At 35.7% G+C, this 25,658-nt stretch overlaps 1 protein-coding gene across 2 annotated transcripts in view; it reads left to right on the top strand.

Annotated features, from left to right (window-relative positions):
* Positions 1-25,658, top strand: part of RNLS (renalase, FAD dependent amine oxidase) — a 321,473-nt gene that overhangs the window by 1,698 nt on the left and 294,117 nt on the right. For both annotated transcript variants that reach the window (XM_025396729.1, XM_025396728.1), the window contains exons 2-4: positions 542-647; positions 1,132-1,274; positions 10,257-10,415. In XM_025396729.1, the coding sequence (XP_025252514.1) occupies positions 542-647; positions 1,132-1,274; positions 10,257-10,415 (408 nt within the window). The remainder of the gene's footprint in view (positions 1-541; positions 648-1,131; positions 1,275-10,256; positions 10,416-25,658) is intronic.

The raw sequence follows: 25,658 nt of genomic DNA, 5'->3' as shown, positions 1-25,658 counted from the left end.
GGGGGCGGGGCAGGAGTACTCCGCGGTCTATAGAGGGAGACCTGAGAGAGCGGCGTGGGAGGGGCCCGGACCCGAGTTTGCAAAGCTTGGGCCTACTGCTGTCCCTAATAAATAGATTTTTGCCTTGGTCTGTTTGTTGGCTTTGCAGCTTTCTGCAGATTATGAGACTCCCAAAGTGATCACAGACCAAGACTTTCTGAAGATCTAGTTTGCAGAATCCTGTCATTCTGATGAAGATTGACTGCATGAATGAAAGAGCATTAGCTGACTCATTTATTCTGACATTTCATTCATCATTTTTAGTTTTATCCATTCGCTGACTCCTATTACTAAATATGTGCACTATAATGGTGCTGGAGACTGTTACATTGTTCACGACTCCTTTTCTTCTAAAATCTCACAATCTATCAAATACTTCAAGTTAAAAGAGTTTCTTAAGATATTTTTGAAGTAATCTGTTTGGGGTAACCAAAGATGCATTGAATTAATTGCTAAGGCTCATTCTAATGCAGTAAGACATTTTCCTGGTGATTAATTCAAGGTGGAAGAATGACTACAGCCAGCAGTCCTCATAATCCTCAGTGCACAGCTGACTTGGGTGCTCAGTACATCACCTGCACTCTTCATTATGCCAAAAAGCACCAACGGTGAGTTAGTTTCGAGAAGTGGAATCAATCTTAGCAGTTGTATGATGTCATAGGGTTGTTGTGAATGTTAGATTAGCTGATAAATGGAACATAGTAAGGGCTCAATAAGTATCAATTACTATGTTGGTGTTATGGAAGAAGGCAACTAGCTGTGATGGGGGTCAATCTTCTGAACCAAATTTAAAATTGATATACTAAATAAATTTGTTTGCTTTCATTAACTTTACTTCAAAAACGTACTTACAGAGAAATAGGCCTTTTACTAATGTCAGCAAAAGACCTATGGATTCTCAAAACATTTCTCTTCTTCACCTGTATTATAAGTTTTAACACAAAATATACATTTTATGTAATACAAAATATTCATAGGAAGATATCTATGATTTTGAATTATAACCTCTGAGAATTATTGAAAGAAAATATAGTCTTTTAGAGGTATTCATGGTATATGATTACATTAAATATACATATTGATTTATTTCAGTTTTTATGATGAACTGTTAGCCCATGGCATTTTGAGGCCTCTAACCTCGCCTATTGAAGGAATGGTGATGAAAGCAGGAGACTGCAACTTTGTGGCACCTCAAGGAATTTCTTCAATTATTAAGCATTACTTGAAAGAATCAGGTAGGAGTAAGATTTTCTCTGCCTAAATTTTAAAATTAGCATTTAAAAACAAGTTACACACAGAGTTACATATTAATACTACACAGGAAGTTATAAAAATTAGGTGCTCTATTTGCTGATCAATAGCTAGTCCTTCCCCAAAGTAATCATTGATAAGTTTCCAGTGTATATTTCCAGAACAATGTTTATGCATCTCTCTATTGAGCTACATGGCTGTCTCTATTTATCTATAATATAGATATTATAGATGCATGTATATATATACATATATATTTCTTTATATTCTTTTAAAAATATACTCAAAGGGGATAATTTTACATAAATGATTCTATACCTTGTTTGACTCATATCTTAGATCTATTTTCATATCAGCAAATTTAGTATAATCCATTTTCTTTAATGATAGTCTAGTATTTATGACATATGTGTATCATCATTTATTTAACTATTAGCTTTCTGGTAAATATTTAGGCTGTATGGGGTTGGAAGATTGTTTTGGTTTTTGCTAATACAAACATTGCTGCATGTCTACTGTTGACATGCTTTTGGAAGCATACCTTTATTTAGGATCAGTTCCTCACAGAAGAATAGCTATGCCAAACGATATGTGCATTTTTAACTTAGCTAGGTTGTGCTGTGTATTCATCTTAGAGAACATCTCACCAATAGTGATGAGAATGTTTCTTTCCCCACATCTGGATATAATGGAAATTTTTAATTTTTGCCAGTGTAATAGGTTAAAAATTGGATCTCTTTGTGGTTTTATTTTGCATTTCTTTAATTACAAGTGAGTTTATGCATTTTTTTTGTTTTGTTAGCCAGCTCTTTGCAGTTTTCTTCTGTGAATATCTTATTCATAACCTTTGCCCATTTTCTATTAGGATTTTCATTTGTTCCTTATATGTTTTATGAGTGTTTTGAAAATGGATCTTTTAAAAAAGAAAATAGAATTTTTCTTAGATAATTGATGATTTTTTTTAAAAACAGAATGAAGCTTCTTGATGAATCATAATTTAGTTAAGTACCCTAGTCAAGATAACTGAGAAAGGATGTAGGCTAAGAATTTTTTTATAAGCCATTTCTAGCATAATTACTGTTTTGGTCTTTATCATCAAATATTGCTTATTGAGAACCTCAAGAATCCTTGATACTGGGCATTAGAGAGGTTAGTGAGATTGAATACAACATGAGAACATAATAAATACCATTCTGGCTTAAACTATTTCTCCATTTGAGATTCAGTATATGATGGTTTATTAGACTACTCCAGAGAAACAGAACCAATAGGGTATATATGTATATGTGTGTGTGCATGTGTGTGTGTATGTGTGTATGGATAAAGAGAGAGATTTATTATAAGGAATTGGCTTACATAATTAACGGAGGCTGGCAAGGCCCAAGATTTGCAGGATGATTCAGCAAGGTAGACACCCAGGAAAGCTAGTGGTATAGTTCTAGTCCAAGAGCTGGCAGGCTCAAGACTCAGGAAGAGCCAGTGTTTCAGTTCTACTCTGAAGGCTGGAAAAAAGCTGATGAGCCAGTTCAAAGGCTTTCAGGCAGGAAGAATTCTCCTTTATGTGAAGGAGGATCAATGCATTTGTCCTATTTAGGCCTTCAACTGATTGAATGAAGCCCACCTACATTAGGGAGGGCAATCTGCATTATTTGATCTACTGATAATAAATGTGAATCTCATCTAAAAACATGCTCATAGAAACACCCAGAATAATGTTTCACCAAATATGTAGGCACCCTATGGCCAAGTCAAGTTGACACATAAAATTGACCATCACAGATGGTGACACTATTGAACATTTTATAGAATGTTACTATCAGCTTTATATAGTGTGGCCATATCACTTTAAAAAATCTTGTTTCCACCATGATTTTCTCTTGACCCAGGTTGGGTGAGTATACTTATTGAAATCATCAGGTACTTACTATCCGATATTCATGCATGCATGTGCAGGAGCTTAGAAAATGATATCCCAAAATGAAGCCCTCAGAAGTTGCTCTCTTTGACCTTCTCCTGCCCTCCTTTCTCTGGCCTTGCATTCATCCCTGAGGCTAGCCCTAGAAAATAGAATCTCTTTTCCCAAGGCAGGTCATAGAAATAAGAACTCCCTTTCCCCGCAAACCAGCCATAAAACCTAAGACTATCACTGTAGCTTTCCCCTGCCTTCCTTTGTAAAAACAGGTCATAAAGAAATTATCTGACCTACCATGTTTGATTGTAGCTCATAACAGTTCCAGAGAGGGTCATGACCCATAACCGTAAAGAAAGAATGCTGCATAGAGAGGTCAAGAAGAATCTAGACAGACAGACCTTGATGGGTTTCACCAGTTTGTTAGCCATAGATATAACCCTTTGTCGAATCATACTGCTGCACAGCTGTCCATACTTTGTTGAATCTAAGCAAAAAAAGTTGACTCCTGTATCTTTGGGTCTTCAGTCTGAAGGTTTCAGTGTGCCAAGACCAGCTCGGTTGGGGAGACCCTAACAAGCAGCGCTAGAGGAATTAAAGATACACACACAGAAATATGGAGGTGTGAAGTGGGAAATCAGGGGTCTCCCAGCCTTCAGAGCTGAGAACCCCAAACAGAGATTTACTCACATGTTTATTAACAGCAAACCAGTCATTAGCATTGTTTCTATAGGTATTAAAAGAGCTAAAAGTGTATCCCTTATGGGAAACGGAGGGATGGGCCGAATTAAAGGAATAGGTTGGGCTAGTTAACTGCAGCAGGAACATGCCTTTAAGGCATAAATCACTCATGCTATTGTTTGTGGCTTAAGAATGCCCTAGAACTTAAAGTATAATAAAATAAATAAATGAATAAAACCTCACCAAAAAAAAAAAAAAAAAAAAAGAAAGGAATACCTTTAAGCAGTTTTCTGCCCTGGGCGGGCCAGGTGTTCCTTGCCCTCATTCTCGTAAACCCACAACCTTCCAGCTTGGGCATTAGGGCCATTATGAACATGTTACAGTGCTGCAGAGATTTTGTTTATGGCCAGTTTTGGGGCCAGTTTATGGCCAGATTTTGGGGGGCTTGCTCCTACCACAGTATCATGAAAAACTACGATTAAATAAATTTGTATGCTTTTTCTCATATTAATATGCCTTTTTTTCAGTCGATTTTTATTGAACTTTCACCCCTACACATGCATACATACATACATACATACATATATCCTTTTCTTCAATAAACGTTTATTGAATACTTACTATAATGCCAAACATTGTTCTAGGTACTAATGATGCAAGAACCAATGTCCTTGCCTTCATGGAGTTGATGTCCTGGCAGAGAAACATCCTTAAATACATTGCGTCTGTCTCCTTATTTTATTAGGTGTTTGGGAGAATACATATGTTTTAACTTCCAATTTTGCTTTTTAAGCTTTTGAGGAAGAGATTATTTTTAATTCCTTGTAGCTCACTCAGAGCCTAATAGTACCTTGTACCTGGTAGGTAGAGTGATATAAATGTTAAAAATTTATTTTACATCGAGTTCATGGTCTATTTAACTTGAGTTTATATAAATTTTTCTTTCGTTTTTTAATGTTATTTTTGTAATACTTCAAGATTCTTTTTCTCTTCTACCCCAATCTATTATTATAGGATTTGTTGGACTACCTATAATATTTTTAATTTTATAATTACATCACTTTTAAACATTCTTTAAGTCCATTTAAAGCTTTCTATTCTATAAATGGTCCACAAAAACATTTGGTTTGTCCACACAGTAAACTAAGACAGTCCCTGATATCAGAATGACCTGGATTCCAGTTAATGTCCTACCATCACTTTCTGTCCATGTAATATTAGGAGAGTTTAAAATCTGTACCTCAGTTCTTTCACTGAAAAAAATGAGGGTAATGAAATGAAAAAAATAGGGTACTTACTACAGAATGTTGTAATGGAAGTTCTTACTACGAAGTGTTGTGAGGAATTAATGATATAATGCACTCAAATTCAAGCAAATAGTAAGCCAGTCACATAGTAATCTCTTGATAAATGTTAGTTTAAAAAATATTCTACTTGAATGAAGCTGACCTTCACATATTCCTCACTTTAAGACATCAAATTGCCAACTATTTTCAAAAATACTCTATATTTTGGAATCTAGTTGAGTTTAAAACCCCACAATCTGGTGGACCAACTAGTGGTCATTCAGATTGGGACCAGACTCCCGGGGAAATTATTTGTCTGAGATATGCCTAATCAGGCATGCTTTAGAATAGGTTCAAACCTTTAAAGCCAATATTTAACTAGACCAACTTCCCAGAACAAACAGTAAAGGGTAAGGGAAATAGACACTTTATTCTTGACCTTATGTTCTATTTTAATTTGTTGTCTGATGTGTTCACATTAACCTCATTACAGATAAAACTGTATTTATTGGCATGAGTTTCACTGACTGCCTGCCTTCTCCATTAATACAATCTTCTTGAGTGAGTGAAACATGATTTTCTTTTTCTTTTTCTTTTTTTTTATAATAGTTGTCATTATGCTGGGGTGAGAAATGACAATAGCAAAAGTGATTCTAGCTATCAGTTATTAAGTGCTAACTATTTATCTGACACTACCTTAGGTACTTTATGTATGTAATTTCTAATTCTCATAGTAAATTTTCAAGGGAGTTAATCATCATCCCTATTTATTAATGCAGAGAATAAGACTCAGGTACTTTGTCTAAGGTGGCTTGGCTAGTTGGTAACAGAACCGGAGCGCCCTTGCAATTAATCATGTTGTTTTTTTCTATTAAGTCTCTCATGGAGGGCAATGAGAGGTGCTCATACTCTCCAATTTAACATCTATTTTGTAGAGCTTTCTCTTTCCTTACTGATTATTTTCCTACAGTAGAAAGATTGTACCCATTGCTCCTGGTGCTGTGTCAGTAGACACATGGTTCAATAGAGCAACCTCATAGTTCCCTGTGCCCCTAGTTTCCTTCTTTCATCAGTTAATTCCTGACATAGGGGGAAGTGGATATTAAAAAGTAATACCACCTTAGTTCTTTGTGCAACCTGGAAAATTGGTCACCTGATGGTTCCTGCATATGACATTTGGAAAATGATGGACCAGGTCCTTTTGCTTTTGAATAAGGTCTCATGTTATTAAGTTATTCATAAAAAGATGAATTTAGCCTCCAGGACACAGAGTGAGAAGCTTTTATTTAGCTTTTCCTACCAACAGGGAGGACTGTTGCTGCATTTATTTGTTTTTATTTTATCATCTACCTAAATAGGACATTGGCTAGCGATCTGGAAAGTCAACATGTGCAATGTAACCTGTCAAAGTAGACAGGATCAATTTATTAGAAAAAATGGTTTAGGTGGCAGATGCCATTAGCTAGGATGGCTTCTGTATGGTAATATTTACTTTTATTATTCTCTCTCTTTTTATTTTTGTGCCTATTTTCTTTCTAAAATTGATAGAGGGGAAGTGAGTCTGGGTGGTTCTGTCTCAGAATTTCTCCCAGCGGGTGATCTTGGCACTCATCCGTAACGATGTCCTTTTTAGAGAAGCTAGAGGATGGCATGAAAACCAGGTTAAGCATTCTTCTATTTACTTCAAGCTGTGTAGTCAGTTAGACATGGTTCACATCACTTCAGGTCCCATCTGAGCAGTTCTGACTGCTGCTCACTAAAACCTATTTGTGGGAAATCATAGGAGAAACATAAACTTGGATTTTCTCCTTAAAACGGAGGAGGGCCAGGGATAAAATTGAATAAATATATAACAGAAACACATTTGCCTTTGTAAAATGTTTAAACCTTCTTAGACTTCTGATATCTTTATAGCTATCTGAAGATCATTTTATTCTAATTAAATATTATGTGCTGAGGAAACAAGAGTCAATAAGAGACATGATCCTGGCCTCTGTTAATGTAGAGTATAGTGGGAAGAAAATACATTAAACTAATTATACAAACAAAGAAAAGATGCATGATAAATGTTAAGAAGAAAGAGAACATTATGAGAGAGCTTACAATAAAAGGACCTAGCCCAGTAGGTTATAGAGGAGTGATGGGGGAGATGTGTTAGGGAAAGCATCCCTGAAGAACTGATATTTTCATGGGTACCTGAAAGGTGAGCAAGAGGGAATTAGGCTGAGAGCTGAATGACGAGAGTTCCATGCAGTGGGCACATCAAATTGGAACTGTTCTGAAGTAGTAGGAGGAGGTTAGTGCATTCAAGAATAAAAGGTCATTGTGACTGGAAGGTAGTGAGTGAGGGAGAAAGTGGTAAAAGATGATGCTGAAGACTAAGGCAGGGCCAGATTATACAGGGTTTTGTAAGCATTGTTAAAGATTTTATACTCTAAGTGCAATGGGAAGCCATTGAAGGGTTTTGTGCAAGGGAGGGACATGGTCAAATTTACTAAGCTCAGAAGTAACTCTTGAGACAATTTATCTGTTTTAAAATTGAGTTTTCCAGAACTTATAGATTTAAACACATCATCTTTATGAAAGTTATTCATTACTTTCACAAGGAAATGCCACTTTCCCAAAAGTTTTGCTCTGAGCAGTTGGAAAGGAAACGTTTCTGGTTAATAAGAGAGGCTATACTATTTCCTCTACCTCTTGATAAATGCTACTTTTTGGGCAGTTTTGCCAGTGGTGTTTGATTTGGGCCTGTCCACCTACCCCAGTGGTTCTCATACTTTAGTGCGCATGATGACAAGACTAAGGGAACTTGTTAAACACAGATTGCTAGGCTTAATTCCTAGAGTTTCTTATTCTCTTATTCTGTATGGTTGGGTTGGGGCCCAGGAATGTGCATTTTCTAGTACATAGGTACTGCTGGTCTGGGGTCCGTACTTAGAGAACCACTGACATACACACACACACACACACACACACACACACACACACACACACATACATATATACCTATACCTTGCAGAACACCTTGTGGCCATTGGGATACATTTTCAAGGCATTCATCTGGGGCATGAAGAATTTTCTAGGACTGTGAACTTAAGTCCCCTTAAACACACACTCATGCCAGCAACAACAGCAGCATATTGTTCTTTTCAAAGGAATATTATGAGAAAACATAGAATCAGTTGACTTAGCTGAGGTCTGGGACAGGGCCACGAACTAAGTGAGGCAAGTAGGGTGAGACATCCTAAATAAACAAAAACAGAGTGAAGCAGAGCTACCCTTGTTGGAATAAAGGAGATGGTGAATATGTGTTGAAAGTGCAGATTATTTGCACCTTCCCCAAGCAGGGGCCTTAGAAAAGCCCTCAGGCAAGATGGAGTACTGTTTACAAGCCCCTTGCTCTAATCTTTGAACAGAATGATGCACACTGCCTTGAACAGAGATTGATCCCTTGGGCTAGCTAGAACTATGTTTCTTCTAACATTTACATTTGATTTTTTAAAAATTGGAGTGCTTACTAGGGTGTAGCATTATTTAAGGGTCAATGAAAGAGATAAAGGTGTATGAGATCTGAAGATGTGACATGAAGGAGCCTTGAGTATTATTACGTAGATAAGATACAACTAAAGCATGCAGATATTTTGAATCAATGTCAAAATGAGTAGTAAAGCGTGATGGTTGAAGAATATCATAGAGAGGAAGGATCACACTGAGCTGGAGTGGCTATGGAAAGGAAGCTTTGGGATGAACTTTAGCTGGATTTTTAGTGACTGGGAACATGAGATTACCCAGGTAAAGATGAATGGAATCTTTCAGTGTGCTTTTTTCCTCCCTCATTACGTCTTCATTTCTTTCTTTTTCTATACACAAAGCTGAATAAAAGTAGATTTACTTGTAAATCAAATTTTTTTGAAAACTGGAAGGTACTAGTTTACTAAGAAGACTTAATGACCTAATTGTACTTTCTTTCAGTTTATGGTTCATAATTCATTCTTTTTATTTTAATTTTTTTGAGACAGAGTCTTGTTGTGTTGCCTAGGCTGGAGGGTAGTGGTGCAATTTCAGCTCACTGCAACCTCTGCCTCCGAGTTCAAGTGATTCTCGTGTCTCAGCCTCTTGAGTAGCTGGGATTAGAGGCGTGCACTACCACACCCAGCTAGTTTTTGTATTTTTAGTAGAGACAGGATTTCACCATGTTAGTCAGGCTGGTCTCGAACTCCTGACCTCAAGTGATCCACCCACCTCAGCCTCCCAAAGTGCTGGGATTACAGGTGTGAGCCACCGTGCCTGGCCTCATAATTCATTATTTTAAATAAATACATACCTAATAAATTCTATGCTATGTATACTATATGCTATACATAGAAGCAAAACAGGTGTAATTTGTAGCTCATGGGGTTTACAGATTAAAAGGGGAGACAATATTAAAGAAATAATTGTTAAAATATACTTGTGTTAAGTGCTAACAAGGAAAATGTTATGGGAGGGTACTCTAGAGTATGTTTCTAAATTCTGATTCTTCTTAATGACGACAATTGATCTATTGATGAGAACTGGCATTTCCCTTACAGAGAACTTTTTTCAGGTCCTTTAATAGGAAATATTAATTTCTTTAATAGGAAATATTGCTCTTCTTGTTTCATTGCTAACACACGTGTTTACTGAAATGTATACTTTTTCTGCAAAAATGATGAGCTGTAGAGTCAGATGGGTATAGTTTTAAATCATGGCATGCTGTTTCTCAATCTATTTCTTTGTCTGTGAGATGAATTAGTATAATGTGTACCAAGCAGCTGGCATATAGTAGCTGCTTAATGAGAAGTAGCTATAGTTATTGTTTTTATTTTTATCATTAATTGTAGGAGCAGTTTTTGATTCAGAGCAGGCACTGATAGGGAAGTCCAAGGATGCCAGGTAGGGATGAATTCCCACTAAATTAGAAAGATAGTAAAGGAAGAGAGTTTGAATACTGTGGAAGACAGTCTTGGCCATTTTGTTCACTTGAATGGATTCAGTTTGTGACTACTCATATCCCCCTCATTCATATATGAAATTCTGATAATGGGGACATGATTTTGCTTTTGGAACAGGTGCAGAGGTATACTTCCGACATCATGTGACACAGATCAATCTAAGAAATGACAAATGGGAAGTATCCAAACAAACAGGCCCCCCCGAGCAGTTTGATCTTATTGTTCTGACAATGCCAGTTCCTCAGATTCTGCAGCTTCAAGGTGACATCACCAACTGTGAGTCTGTGTTTGCCGTTTACCTGCCTCTGGGAATGGGATTTCTTTGATAAAGCATGAATTTGGTTTAACTCTCTTAGCAAAGGACAAGTGATAGACTCTCTCTGTCTTTAACACTGATACTTATGGCCCTCTTTGTGATATTAGTCTAGGCCAAAATGAAACCCATAGGATTTTTTTTAACTGGTTAAAAGTTGAACACTCTTCTTATTGCCCATGTCTTCAACAAGTCAGTATTGTTGATGGATATGCAGTGATTTCCCTAAAGGAAGAGCAGTGTTTATGGCCATTTTTAAGAAACGGTTTTTATGTACAAGTGCTTGCTTGGATCGCCTCATTTCCTATGTTCTTGTTCTCTGGGTTGCTCTCTAATTGTATTTACTTCTGTTTGAGGCAGTTGCCTAGCCCTTTTGTGAATGAGAGGCATGAGAAGGAATGGGTGAGAGGGGATGAGTAATTTATGCTGAAGAAGCTAAAATTATGCCAGAAGAGCCAAATTTTAATAAAGCAACTAAAATTCAAAGAAAATTTTTATCCTTGCTAAGTCTTTGGATACTGCAATTGGTTTAGCATTATTCACTTTATCTTAGTAACCTTTGTTTAATTTCTTTTTGATATAAAATGTGGTGGTGAAAGTATGTGCAGAGGGTCTGGTTTCCTATCTTTCCCCAAAGTAGACGCTAACCTACAACTACCAATTTAGAAATGTCATTTACCTGCTTATATCTTTCCTAGTTGACAGCAGCTATTTACTCTCAGAAGTGGGAATAGGGGAGGTGGTATAGCTAAGGTTTTCTTAGGTAGATACCTAAGATTTTCTTCATGATTCCTGAGGGTTCCTGGTGCACTGCCACCAGAAACATGTGATAAATCCACAGACATCTTTTTCCTGCCACTTTGACTCAGCACAGATGAGATGTAACTCAGTGCAGGTGGGATGGCAGTGGTAGAGTTTGCACTTCTACTGCCAGAAATGCTGGGGATAGTGGGAAGGAGAAGAGAGTACGCCAGTGGCCACATTAGAATTTCTACTGTACGTGTGAACAACGGGAGACTTTGGGTTTATTCTAAGTCAACTCTGAGATCCAGAGGTGTACAGGATGACAGTGTCAGCAAAAGGCACATGTGAGGAGTCCGAAAGGTAAAATTCCTGTACTAAGTAGTAGGAAGGGATTCAGATATGAGAAACCAAAAAGGAATAAACGTATTAAGTACTGGGGCAGGGAGGATACATTTCTCCAAGAAGTTGCACTTGCTCAGTTAGCTTTTGTTTCATCAGGCCAGTTTTCCTTACTGATACCGAAATCCTAGCTGAGAGTGTTCATTTTAATCACAGAAACTTAGAATTGAAGGGAGTCTTAGAGAGCATGTGGTCTCATCTTTTAGCCCTTGCATGAGTCCTCTTTTATTAAATCACTTTACTGAGTATGACTGACATATGAAAAGCTGTATATACTGTATACAGTGTGATGAATTTGGAGATAAGTATACATTCTTAAAACCATTATCACAATCTATGCCATCAACATATCCACATCACCTCCAAAAGCTTTTTCCCCTTTATAAGTTATTTTTTTCTTTTGTAATAAGAATGCTTAACATAGGCCAGGTGTGGTAGCTCACGCCTGTAATCCCAGCACTTTGGGAGGGCGAGGCAGGAGGGTTGCTTGAGCCCAGGTGTTCGAGACCAGCCTGGAAAATATATCAAGACCTCATCTCTACAAAAAAAAAAGAAAAAAAAAAAAAGAAGAGGAAGAAAGAAAAAAAAAATGTAGCAAGGCATAGTGGCATGTGCCTGTAGTCCCAGCTACTCAAAAGGCTGAGGCAGGAAATTGCCTAAGCCTGGGAAGTCAAGGCTGCAGTAGGCCCTGATTGTGCCACTGCACTCTAGCCTGAGTGACAGAGCAAGACCCTGTCTCAAAAAAAAAAAAAAAAAAAAAGAATATATAACATATTAGATGTACTATTTTAACAAATTTTTAAGTATACAATATGATATTATTAACTATAGACACTAGGCTATACAGTGGATCTCCAGGATTTACTTATCTTGCATAATTGAAACCTTGAAACTTTGGACTAAAGTGCCTTGTTTTTCCTTCCCCAACCCCCTGGAATAAGAATTATATAAAAAGCCCTAGCTGGCAACAATCTGGTGAGAACATTACCTTTAGAATGGGTGTGCCCCATCAGTGTCATTGTGCCACTGCCCAAGACTTAAATTTCAAGAGAGCATCCTATTGACCTGACATGGGTTTTATTCGCAACCCAATGGCTAGGGAATTGCAGCATCTTGGATTATAATCCTGTTGCATTGCATGTAATCAGTGGGACAAAGTAACACTTCAAAATAAATATAGGTACTGCTTATGAAGAGAACTTGTGTGCTGAGTAATCAAGAACAATGATGTTCACTGCATAGGTGTTCTTTAATATTTGTGAAATGAGTGAATGACCATTTGATCGACTGAATGAATGTGTTTCCAAAAGACCTCAGGAAAAATCTTCACTGGTCCATATTACTTCTTCACCTTCTCTGTAAAATTCTCATTAATAGAATCCCATAATAGACTTTTTTCTTATTCTTTTCATATTCTCTTTTCATTAAATGTGGATTTGTATGAAGAAGGAAAGAAATACTCTATATTGACAGGGGCCTTATGTTTTAATACTTTTTATGTAAATCTGAATTTGGCTTGCTAATACGTTGTTTAGGATTTTTGCATTCATGTCCATGAGAATGATTAAGCTGTAGTATTTTTTCTTGTATTAATTTCTCCAGTTGTTCGACATGGAGGTATGTAGGTCTCATATAATTATTTGGGCAATGTTTCCTGTTTCTGTTCGGGGGAAGCATTTTTATACAAGTTTGGTGTTATTTCTTTCCTAAATGTTTAGAAGAATTCACTAGTAAAACCATTTAGGCCTAGAGTTTTCTTTGTGGTAAAATTTTAAATTACAAATTCCATTTCTTAAAGGAATCTATTCAGATTTCTTTGTTTATTCTGTTTTTTCTCAAGGTGCTAGAATACCATGATATAATCTTTTTAAAATTTTTTTTTAGCTTTTATTTTAGGTTTGGGGGTACATGTGAAGGTTTGTTACATAGGTGAACATGTGTCAGTCTTGTTCATATGGCTCGCCACTTATCCCAACGCCACTTATGAAATAGGGAGTCTTTTCCCCATTGCTTGTTTTTGCAGTAGACCTTATTTTTTAAAATACTAGTTGTTTATGCTTAAGTTCAGATCTGAAAATTGTATTTACATATTCCTTTGACTTTCATTAATTTAATTCGTTCTATATGTTCATTTTAATTCATTTACTTTTTATCAATTTACTTATTTTCAAATAGTATGTTGCTCTATATAAAGTTCTATTTACCAGGTAAGAAGGGTGTCCTGAATCAGGCCAGGAGTATGAATTGACATCCTTTTTGGTACTCCAGCTGCTCTCTCTCTCCTTCATCCAGTGTGTCTGGGAAGTCCAATCTAATATATGCCCTAGAATTGAAATCTTAAATCTTTGAGAGAACTTCAGATTTCTCATAACTTCGCTGTTCCAAAAAAAAAAAAAAAAAAAAAGATGATATCTTGGTTTTTAAATTGGAATACTTTCCTGTTAAAACCTTAAATATCTAAAACATCTGTTTCAGTTCCTTTTCAGGTCTCTGAACAATATAGCTAAAAGCTGGGTTTTGCTTTCCTTAACAAAGGTTAAAACAAACGTTTCTTAGAAAAATTGCTTGGTAATAGCTATTCCCAGGCCTGACAAAAAGAACTAGAAGGGTACACCATATAATGTTCACATCAAGGGTCTGGGTGCAGAATGTTCACCCTGTCTCTGGTGGATTTTTGTTGCCATTGTTTTGGTTTGTTTTTATGCATGCATCCAAATCACCTGGAAGACTTGTTAAAACACAGATTACTGGGCCACAGTTTGAGTTTCTGGTTGTATGGAGGTATGCATGGACAATTTGCACTTTTTACAAGTTTCTAGGTGATGCTGAAGGTTCGGTGTAAAGCCACACTGTAAGACTTATTATTAATACCTTGCCTTAGCAAATCTACTTGTTTCTGGAACAGAGCAACTGATGTATCTTCAAAAAGTGACTCGCCTTGTAAACAAGTGATGCTATTGTGCAACCAGGGTTGAGAACTGCTGTCATAAAGCATCAGCCTGTCCAAACAATTTGTATCTCTTTTCCTCACATTTGCACCTTTGCCTTGCATGTATTGATTATATGAACCCATCGTGGATTACTCTTGAGTCTCTGTCTTATGCTCTTCCCTGCTTGGGACTTCTTGGCTCACCTCTTCCCTGACTTCTTCCCCAACCCCTAAGACACACCTCTTAATACAAAACAAAACAAAACAACACAACAGCAGCACACACACACACAAAGTAGCTTTAAGATATGTCACATACCATACAGTTCACCTATTTAAAATGTATAATTCAGTGTTTTTTAGTATAATAACTGATACAGGCAACCATTATCAATGCCTGTAATTAGTAAATTTTGGAATATTTTTGTCACCTCAAAAAGAAATTCTGTCCCCTTTAGCTATCACCCCCATCCCTCCATCCCCATCCCTGCCCCCAGCCCTAAGCAATCATTAATCTACTATCTATCTCTCTATATTTCCCTATTACCTGGATTCCAGATAAAAGCTCATGATGGAGCTGGAGGCCCTCATCCTTAGCAAATTAATGCAGGAGCAGAAAACTAAATAAGCCATGTTCTTACTTTTTTGTGGCTCTGTTTTGCCACTATCTGCACAGATTTCACTTATTTTCTCCTGCTTTCATCATGTCTCACTGACCGTGGCCCATCAGGTCATTGAATTGTAGAGGGTACCTCATCTTTCCTGAAGCCTATGAGTTACAACAGAGTCTGGTGATGGTGGACAAGGCTTCAGGGCTGTGGGATGGCAGTGGGTGTTGACATGCCTGTAGCTTTTTACTTTGTTGCACAGCTAACATTGACATTGGATTTGATAGAGAAATGGCTTCTTATGCCACTAATAGAAAACTGGTAATAAATATGTTTTATAGATCTTAGATTTAGAACTATAGAAGAAATTGTTTTCTGAGGAAGGGCATAGCTGCTGTTGAATTTTGAAAGCAAATTTTCCTTGAGTATCAGTTCTACTATGCAGAAATAATATAGCTTATTTGCTAGTACAGTGTTTGATAATAATATAGAAGAAATTGGAAAATTTATTAGATGCCTATAGGTAAAGTGGGAGACTAATTTGAATGATCTCTCTGTGAATCTACTTCTAGTTTGTTGCCAAAGACATTTAAAGTAGGATAATTTATTGCCATGGAGGTTGGCAATAACTGGATTGATTTTTAGATTGTTTTAATAACATACTATAACATTTTATAAAAATACAGTATAGCCATCAGTCAGGACATTCATTTGTGCTGTAAATTACATATTCCAATATTTAAAAGATGCATAGTTTTGTATATCAAGAGAGATCCTTTAACATTACATTTTGAAAGTATTTCTCAATATTTGTATTAGTGACATCTAAAGCAACACCACGTCATAGACTGACTCCTAAATGTGTTTAAGGGCCTGCTAATTAATAATTTTATTTAAATCTTTTTAAATCTTGTATTTTGTGTGTGTACTTGAGCTGTGTTTGGCTGAGAAAGATAACTTAACTCACCTACTATTATTGCTTTTCTTTCTGTCTTTCCTGGGGTTTTTTGTGGCAATTTTTGCTTTATGATTTTATTTGATTCATACTAAACCTTCATTAAAATTATATCCTTTGATTAAGTTCTCTAGTCTCATTTTAATTTTATTTTGCTTTCCAATGAACTTTTATAAATGAAATGTTCTTTCTTTTATTTTCATTTTTCTGTTGTATGCTTTTTCCTCTAAACTGTTCAGGGATATTTTACTTTAGAACCATCTCTTTTATATTTTTTATCTTTGAGCCCAGTAATTTCATAAGTATCTTATTGTGACTAGTTTTGTGTTCATTTTTCATGGGCTATGTTGTCCACTTTTGCCTTGAACATTCAGCTTTTCTATTATTTAGGTAAGTTTCCTTCTAATACTTATTTGAAGATTTATTTCTGTTTCATTATTGTGATCTCAGAATATCTACAAAAGCTTAAAGTATCTCCCTCTCAAAGCTTCTGTTTTCTCTTAACTCACTTTCAACTTTGATCTTTGCATTACTTTTTTTCTAGCGTTTTCTCCATGTTATCCATGTAATTTTCAAGAGTTCCTTTTGGCCCCTTCCTTGAGGTATTGTTTCAAAGAAGTCATGTATTCGTTTACTGTTATGAACTAATGCCTGAGAGTTTGTTGAACTAATTTGCTTCCTGGCAAAATTTTTCTAATATGTATTTTTCATCAGCTCATTTCTTAGGTTCTGTTCTGTTGTCTTTCTCCTTTTGTCTGCATAGGTCCATTGTTAATCATTACTCATCTTTAAATGGGACCAATTCTGTCAATTCTGTGAAAAATAGTGTTGTGGGGCAAGACCAGGCTTTTCAATTAAGATGTGTGTTCTCAGAACACTTCCTGTGTACATTTTGTAAATATGTACCTGCGAAAAATAGAATGGTAGTGACCACTAATATAATCATTTATTTATTAACAGAAAGATTTATAAATATTTTTAACTTGGAAAAAAGATTAAAATATGTACGTGTATATTTTTTCATCTATCAAAAATAATTTGACAAACATTAACATTGGCTATTGCTCAGATATGATTTTCATTTTCTTCCTTACGATTTTTTGAATAATCATAACTTTAAAAATACGAATAGTTTACTCTTATTATAAAAAATGATATTGAACATGTGCCGTGGCTCACGCCTGTAATCCCAGCACTTTGGGAGGCTGAGGTGGGCGGATCACGATGTCAAAAGATCGACACCATCCTGGCCAACATGGTGAAAGCCATCTCTACTAAAAATACAAAAATTAGCTGGGTGTGGTGGCATGCGCCTGTAGTCCCAGCTACTCGGGAGGCTGAGGCAGGAGAATGGCATGAACCCGGGAGGCAGAGGTTGCAGTGAGCCGAGATTGCGCCACTGCACTCCAGCCTGGGTGACAGAGCAAGACTCCATCTCAAAATTAATTAATTAATTAATTAATTTTAAAAAAAGAAAAGAAAGATAACATTGACACTTTTAAAAAATGTATCATGCTGAAAAGAAATAGATCTTCTTTTTTCTAGTGGAGGAGTATTGTGGCATATGTAGGCTCTTTATGATGAAAAAGTTTAAGAATAATTGACTTCATATATTTGACTGAGGATGAGGGTCTTTGGATGTTGTATTGAACTGACTCAATTCAGAATTGGACCCCTATGGAAATCATTTTGTGTTTACTTCATTGTTATGAAATAACTCTTGCTGGCACTAAAGACTTAAACGAGAATATCCCACAAGATCCTTTAACATCTATGGGTCAAATCAAAGGGATTAAAACACGTGCTTTCTGTTTACTTTATAAATCTCAGTAATGACCTCAGTATGAAGAATTAGTCAATGTCTACCCTTCTCTCTGTGTTTTCTGGAGAAAAATTAGCTCTTATTTGATTATTAGACATCTTAGACTTCTATGAAAAAGACATCCATTTACAAAGCCATATATTGCCATCTAGTGTGTGAAATATATATTATAGTTCCCCCTTGGAATCTAAACTAGAGAGGACTGTGAAAATGACAGAAACACAGAATAACACTATAACTATAATATAATTCATAAAACTGCATATCACAGGTAATAAATTTAGGCCCATTAGAATTAAATAACTTACCAAAAAGCGCTTAATTAATGAGTGACAGAACTAGGAATGTGCTACATGACTCACATTTGTACAGACTTATGAACAGCCCCTTATCTATAGCTTTATGTATTTTTCTTCTCATTCTCATTCTCTTTCTCTCTCTTTCTAATCATATGTAGCCTTTAGGATTAACATAAGTATCATATCTTACGTGAAAGAATTCCCTTTCCATTATAGAGTGATCTGTTTTCTGTCATCTAACTCTTTCTCTAGTTTTCTTCTTATGGAAGAAACAGATGTAATTGTTTTTTCTTTTGGCAATTATTTATTACATTTATTAAACTTTCTCCCAGCTGGGAGAATAGAGAAACCTCATGTATCATATTGTGACCCTCTTATGATTTACTTTCTGGTTCTATAATAGTGCTACTTTCTCTATATTCATATTACAAAGATTATATCACTTAATCCTCAAAGTAATCCTAGGCATTATTATTGTCTCAATTCTTAGTGAAACTGAGATGTGAACCTCAGTAAAATGACTCCAGAGCTTGTACTCTAACCACTGGTATGCATAGCTCTTCCATGTGTACTTGATCTTCCTCTCTACCATGCACAGAAATTCCTCAAACCCCTGACCCTTAAACAATAGATTCAGGAATCCTAATCTCTCCTCCTAGTTTTGCTTCTAGTTATAGCACTCATCTCCACCCCCTGACCCTCTGATTTTCAGGGATTCACCAGTTTAATCCTGCAAGAGAAAGATGCTTTACTTTCTCGTGTGTGTGTGTGTGTGTGTGTGTGTGTGCGCGCGCACGTGCGTATTTGCAGTCATTCCAACCTTTCAAAACACAATGTTGAGCTTCTGTTTCCTAGATTGGAGGATGGGGAAAGGAGTTTGTTTTCCCTAAATAATTTATCCTGGTAAATTCTTTAATTTCTAGTTTCTATGTGATAGCAAAGATATAATAAAAGCAGAGAAGATCTCAAGAAGGCAAACTCTAATAACCAAAGGATCACATCCATATATGAATATATGAATAACGGAAGTAAAATTTCTCTGTCTAGAAATATAGCGCTTCACAGATCTATGATGGCAATAGATGCAGATATAGAACAGATAAGCATATATATGTTTAATTATAATTTAGGAGAAAATGGAATTGTTTTTAAAATTCTAAAATACAACCACAAAGATTAAGGAAATGCTACTTTATTTCAATGTAGAAAAGTTTTCAATTCGTAAGACATTATTTATTTGATCGAATAATTTTGCTGACATTTAAAAATTATAGCACTTGTTCATCCAGTATAATGGTTTTTGAAAGTTCCAGTACATTTATTGATGCTAGGTTTTTAAATGAACTATTAAAATAAAGATCTTGGGGGTACCTTTCTAACTTTCCAGGGATTCTCTGGTCAATAACTGCTTTCTCAGTGGTGACCTGTATACCATCCCATTCCTTTCCTCACTTAACACTCTTGTAAGCAAAACAAAACTTTTCACACCCTCCTGTCACTCTGTTCTTTCCAACCTCTGGCTACATTCTCTGGCGTCAGCTATCCAATCATCAACTTGGACCTTAATGCTATACTTAAGGTAAGTGAAATTGTTTAGTGGATTTTTCAAAACTATATTACAGTTTCTTAAGAATATCTTTTCAGTGCCAATGAATATTCATGTGCATCATTATTTTTACTGCGTAGTGCTCTCGTCTTTTGATTTATCTTAATGTAGTAAACCAGTTGATGGGCATTTAGGAGATTTCCAGTTTTACAAAGTGTGACTTTAATACTGCCAATATGAAATACAGATTCTTTTCACTAAACTCTATTCCTTATGGAAACAGTTATGTTGATGTAGAGTAGAATAAAGCCCTCTTGATTTTTGTCCTGTTTTTTCTTAGCTAATCTGTTTTATTTCTCTGAGTGTACTTTAGAATCAGGTTTCATTAAAAACTCCTGTTGGAATATTGATTTGAATTACACTCAATTTAAGCATTAATTTAGGAAGAATTGGCATCTTTATAACAGATTATCTTCTCATCTAAGAAAATGGAACATCTCTCCACTTATTTAGGTATTTTAATGTCCTCAGTAAAATTTTATAGCTTTTGTCATAAGATCTTACACATTAGTTATTAGGCATATTAAGAAATATTTTATGATATTTATGGAGATTGTGAATATGATCACTTTTGTTGATTTATGGTTACTTGGTTTTAGATGTTTCCAGAGAACAATATACCTAGCTGAGTTTTTAAATCCAACATGAAAAATCTCTTTCTTTCGATAGGAGAGTTTAACCCTTTTATATTTATTGAGGTAACTGCTGTGTTGTTTTTATCTTTTCCATTGGTATCTACTATTTATTTTTTTCTTTTGATAGGTGAGTTCAACCCTTTACATTTATTGGGGTAACTACTGTGTTGTTTTTATCATTTTCATTGGTGCCTACTATTTACATTACTTTTTTCCATTTTTTAATTTTTGCTGATTTTATCAAGTATCTCTTTATTCCTTCCCACACAGTCTATTCATAGAATGTCCAACAAATTGTCATTTCATTCATGGTTCTCTTCTTATTCCTTACAAACCTGTTTATAACCTACTTTGACTTCTTCCTTTCCTTTTCTTCCTCAATTCACAAATATTTATTGAATGCTAACCGTCTTAGATGCTGTTCGGTAGGTTAAAAAAATTAGTTATTTCTCTCCCTTCCCCAAATAATTTTTTATTACTTTTCAAAGCTGATATGTAATTTAATAACAAATGAAGCAATCCAAAGATGAACTAATAATTTATTCCTGGCCCTGCCCTCCTTCCAATTCTGCAGAGCTAACTGATGTTAACAGTTTAGTGAGTGCCCTGCCACACTTTGTTCCAATCATATAAAGCTTTGGATGACTATGGGTGCCTTCTAAAATTATTGTTTTGCACTTTGCTTATTTACTCAACATTCTTTCAGATAAGCACATCTGATTTATTTTTATTAAACAGCTGCATAACATTTTTCAGTTTGGGAGTACTGGAATTTTGTCTTTCATCTCTTGTTTATTGATGGACTTTCATGTGGTTTCCAGTTTTTTCTCTATTAAATGCTATGCCTTGATAAACATCCTTGTTTACGTATACTTAAATACTGGTGCTCTTAATGCTATATTGGGTGATAAGATCCCCAAAGTGAAATTTCTGGCTCAAAAAACTTGTATGTTTTAATAGGTATTGCCGTATTACCTTCCAAAAAGTTTGTCGTGATTCTCATTCTTAACGTTTGACAATGCCTGTTTGCCTATATACTCATCAGCACCGGATATTTTAAATTTTTATCAATCTTAAAATTTCTGCCAAAGTGATAAGTAAAAACAGGTTAACTGCTCTTGCATTAATTTGCATTTCCCTTGACTAAAAGTAAAACTCAGCCTATTTTCATAAGCTTATTGGTCATTTAGAGTTCCTCTTCTATGAAATGTCCCAGTCATTTCCTATGCTTACTTTTCTAGTGGATTATTTGTTTTTTATGAGCATTTCATAAATGAAGGATATCAATATTTGTAATATAGTACTACAAATATTTCCCAGACTGGCATTTATTTATCTTTTGCTTTTGTTTGTTATTTCTTTTGCCATAGTAATTTCTTAAGATTTCTATTTAGTCAAATGTGTCTTTTTCTTTAATAGATACTTGATTTCCTGATTGCTAAGGATTATCTCCCTCTCTCTAAAGTCATATAAGTATTCTGAATTATATTCCTGATATTTTTAATTTTTATCCTTTACATTAAAATCTTTACATGGAATATATGTTTACATAAAATATGAGAAAGGTGTCTAGCTTTGTTTTTTTGTCTTTCCAGAGTGATATCCATTATATCAGCACCATTTATTTAATAAGAGATTCTTTTTTTCCCCACTAAATTGAAATTCCTCATTTGTCATATGTTAAATTCCATATATACTTGAGTCTATCTCTGGATATCTATTCTGTTCCCTTTATTTATTCATGTGGCAATACTGTCGTCGTTTTCATTATAGTCAATTTGTGGTTTTAAGTCATTTTTAAGGAGTCTGAACTATTTGAGCTGTAAACATGAGACAACTTTATTTTTTCCCAGAACTGCCCTCAACGTCTCTATGTTGAACTCCATGTCTATCTAGAGAGAATTCCTTAATGACATCTTGGTCCTTTACTACAACTTTCTAGTCACTTTTGGTTGTTAGAACCGTCTCACTTTGGTTTTGAAGACTCGTTGTGTTTATGTTTAAACTTCAGTCTCAGTTTGGAGCTTGGTCTCTCTACCCTAAATTCCAGCTAGACCTGTCTGTGGCACCTGTGGTGCTAGGGAATTGTGGCAGAGTGGATTATAGGGGTCTCTGTGTGTGTGTGTGTGTGTGTGTGTGTGTGTGTATGTCTCTGAACATCTACAAACTATAAGCTTACAGAACCATTGATTGCCTCTAAGACTGACTTCTTGGTGGTAGGTAGGGGGAATTGGCTCCTCTCGCCTGTTCCTCCATGATGGGCTATATGTAGACCATATGTGTGGTGTGTTTCCTTGGCCAGGTAGTGTTTAGCCTCCTATGAAACTTTCTGTTACTGTTAACAGTCCTCTCCTTATAGGCAGCCCTACCAGCAGAGCCTTGCCCTAGGCCCCGTGGGTTCAACAGTTCAGCAAGTATGTAGCCAGGGAACTAGGTCTCTGTTACTCCTTCTGGGAGCTCCTTCCCAGAGTTTACTTCTGAATCATTCTCCAGTAAGCGCCTGAGGAAGAGCTACTAGTCTCTGCTTACAGAGTTTGGAAGATAAAACTTCTCTCCAGAAACATGGCACTCTCTGTAGGACCAAGCTTTCATATCCGTTTGAATATTTTGCCTATATTGCCTGGATTGTGGGGCTCAGGGTAGTGGGGTCAGTTTTGACTGATCATTTCCCAGATCTTTCGAGGGCTATTGGCTGGCACCTTTTCCTAGTGGCTTCTTAAAGTTTAAATGTAAGATCGTTATCGTTTTTTTTTTTTTTTTTTTTTTTGTCCCCAGCTTTACAGAAAGCAAGAATAATTGGGAGAAACACTGTTGCAATAAGTTTTAATGCTTGGAAGGCAAGAATTTCCTTACCATATCTTTACTAATATATCATAATTTTATAATAACCATCAAGAAGGTTTGTTTATTGACCTCCCTCTGCCCTACTTTAGGCCCTTTTTTTGTCCTTCAAGCTCAGCTCACAACCACTTCCTCAAGGAAGTCTTCCTAATAGAAGAGAAGAATTATAATGTAACCAACACAAAGAAAAGATAAATATTTGAAGTGATAGATATTCCAGTTATCCTGATTTGATCATTACACACTTATACATGTATCAAAATATCACATGTACTCCAAAAATATGTAAAACTATGATATATTAATAAAAAAATAAGAAAATAAGAAAGTCTTTCTGAACCCCAAGACCAGGCCATTTTTCCCATTACATGTATTCGTAGTTTTTGGTGACTCATATTTTCAACACTTATCACAACTGTAATTAATTAGTAGTTTAATCCATTGTGCAATGTGTGTCTTTTCTGGTAGAATATAGAGTCCACTCAAACAGGTACTTACTTGGACTTCCCTGTTCGTGTTTTCCCAGGATTCGTTTGTGAGTGCCTCATATATGTAGGCTCTTAGTCTGTATTGAATGAATGAATGAATGAATGAATGAATGAATGAATAAAACAATCTGAAATACGTCTTGAAGGACATTCAGTGGGAAAGGGAGAAAGTGCTTTAGAGAGAAAAATGGTCTTAGCATAAAGTTGGAAATAGAAATGTTCATTCTATATTTGGCAGACTGAAAATGGATTGACTTGGTAGGAGCTAGGCTTTATGGTGTGGAATTTTAGGAGATAAAACTAGAGATATGGATGTGGGGCAGATTGTGGTGAGCCTTGAAGGTGAACATCTGTTGAACAAATGACAGGGGTCTTAGTTCATCAGAAATACTGAATCTACCTTTCAAAACCTGGCTGCATACATTGAGGTGGTAAATAACTTTACCTAATTAGATTGGGAGAAAGAAAACACTCTCAAGCCTTGTTCTAAAGGCTGTTAAGTTTAACATATGCTTAAACAGACACTTAAAACATGAATAAGTTATACTACAAAGATGCAAAACTTATTGTGCACTGTAGAATGTAATGATAAATTACTACCCAAATCACTACCCAAAATGAATACCTTCAACTTCCTTTCTGTAAATTCTAGAATTTTCCATCACTCTTGATGGAAAAATGAGAAATACTTTTACTAAAAGAAGTTTAAATTCTTGATTTTTCCTTGACATTTTACTGAAAAGAGTTTTATTAAAAGCATAAAGAACGAAAGTCCTGTATTTATCAAATAGTATGCTTCATTGCATTTTTCAGCAGACCATCTCCATAGGAGGGGGAAATACTCAGTTTCTAAACTTCTGACATGAGCTGGTCTGTTGGGCTGCCTGCAGCCATGTAAACTTATAAACTGGGATCTTAATTTTAGAAAAAACAATTATTAGCATTAAATTTTTAATATATTAATTAAATATTGTCACCTTTGCTATTTTCTCATCTTCTTGTCTTTTTATATTTATTATTTCCGAATTCTCTTGTCTTTTTAAATTTATTATTTGCTAAATGGCAGATTGAGAGTCTGTTCTACTTAATCTTTCTTTCTCTAAGTGCCTGAGAGGCAGCCCAACCTAATCTTCACCTCTCTGCCACCTTCCACAAATGGGGACATCAGTAGAAACAGCGGAGACTCCCATCATCTTGGAGTTTAGGGTGATCTGGCACTTCTGTTATTACACTTATTACTCACTTCTGCTCCTGGCAGGACAGAGGGAGTTTACCTACTTAAGTGTCCCTCTGGGGAACTAATTAGTTGTGTCAGGAAGAAAAACAACAACATAAAGTTGAGACTAGCTGGAAGATGATGATAACTCCAATATCAACACCATTTTGTGAATACTTATGTTAAGCACTTTCCTAAATTATAATTTTTACCCTTCACAACCACCTCATGAGAAATACTATTATTCCCATTTTACAGAGCAGGAAAGTGAGGTTCCAAGAAATTATGTTAATTTGCTTAAGGCTCCATAGCTGTTGAGTGGTAGAACCAATTATGGAATCCAAATCTTCTCCAGGCTTCAGTAATTGGAGCAGTATACCTTTTTGCCCCTCTCCTAGCAGTTTATCCTTTACCAGTGTGTGTGATCTCTCCATGCTTGATATAAATGCATCATGATGTAAATATTTTCACATTTTTGTTCTCATACACATGCTGTCAGTAGATATGTGATGTTTTAAACTAGGCCACCAGGTTGCTACCCTAACAGAAGGAAAGATTCCTCCTTAATGCTGCCTTTCTGACTGTGTGCTTCTTTTAGAACTTGGAGCCCTATTTTTCATTTAGAGTTCTTCGATAACAGAAAAGCTTTAAAAAGAAATGTCCA

Source organism: Theropithecus gelada, chromosome 9, assembly GCF_003255815.1.
Source record: "Theropithecus gelada isolate Dixy chromosome 9, Tgel_1.0, whole genome shotgun sequence".
Lineage (NCBI taxonomy): Eukaryota > Metazoa > Chordata > Mammalia > Primates > Cercopithecidae > Theropithecus > Theropithecus gelada.
Note: the sequence above shows the minus strand (reverse complement) of the source record. Positions and strands in the feature narration are given on the sequence as shown.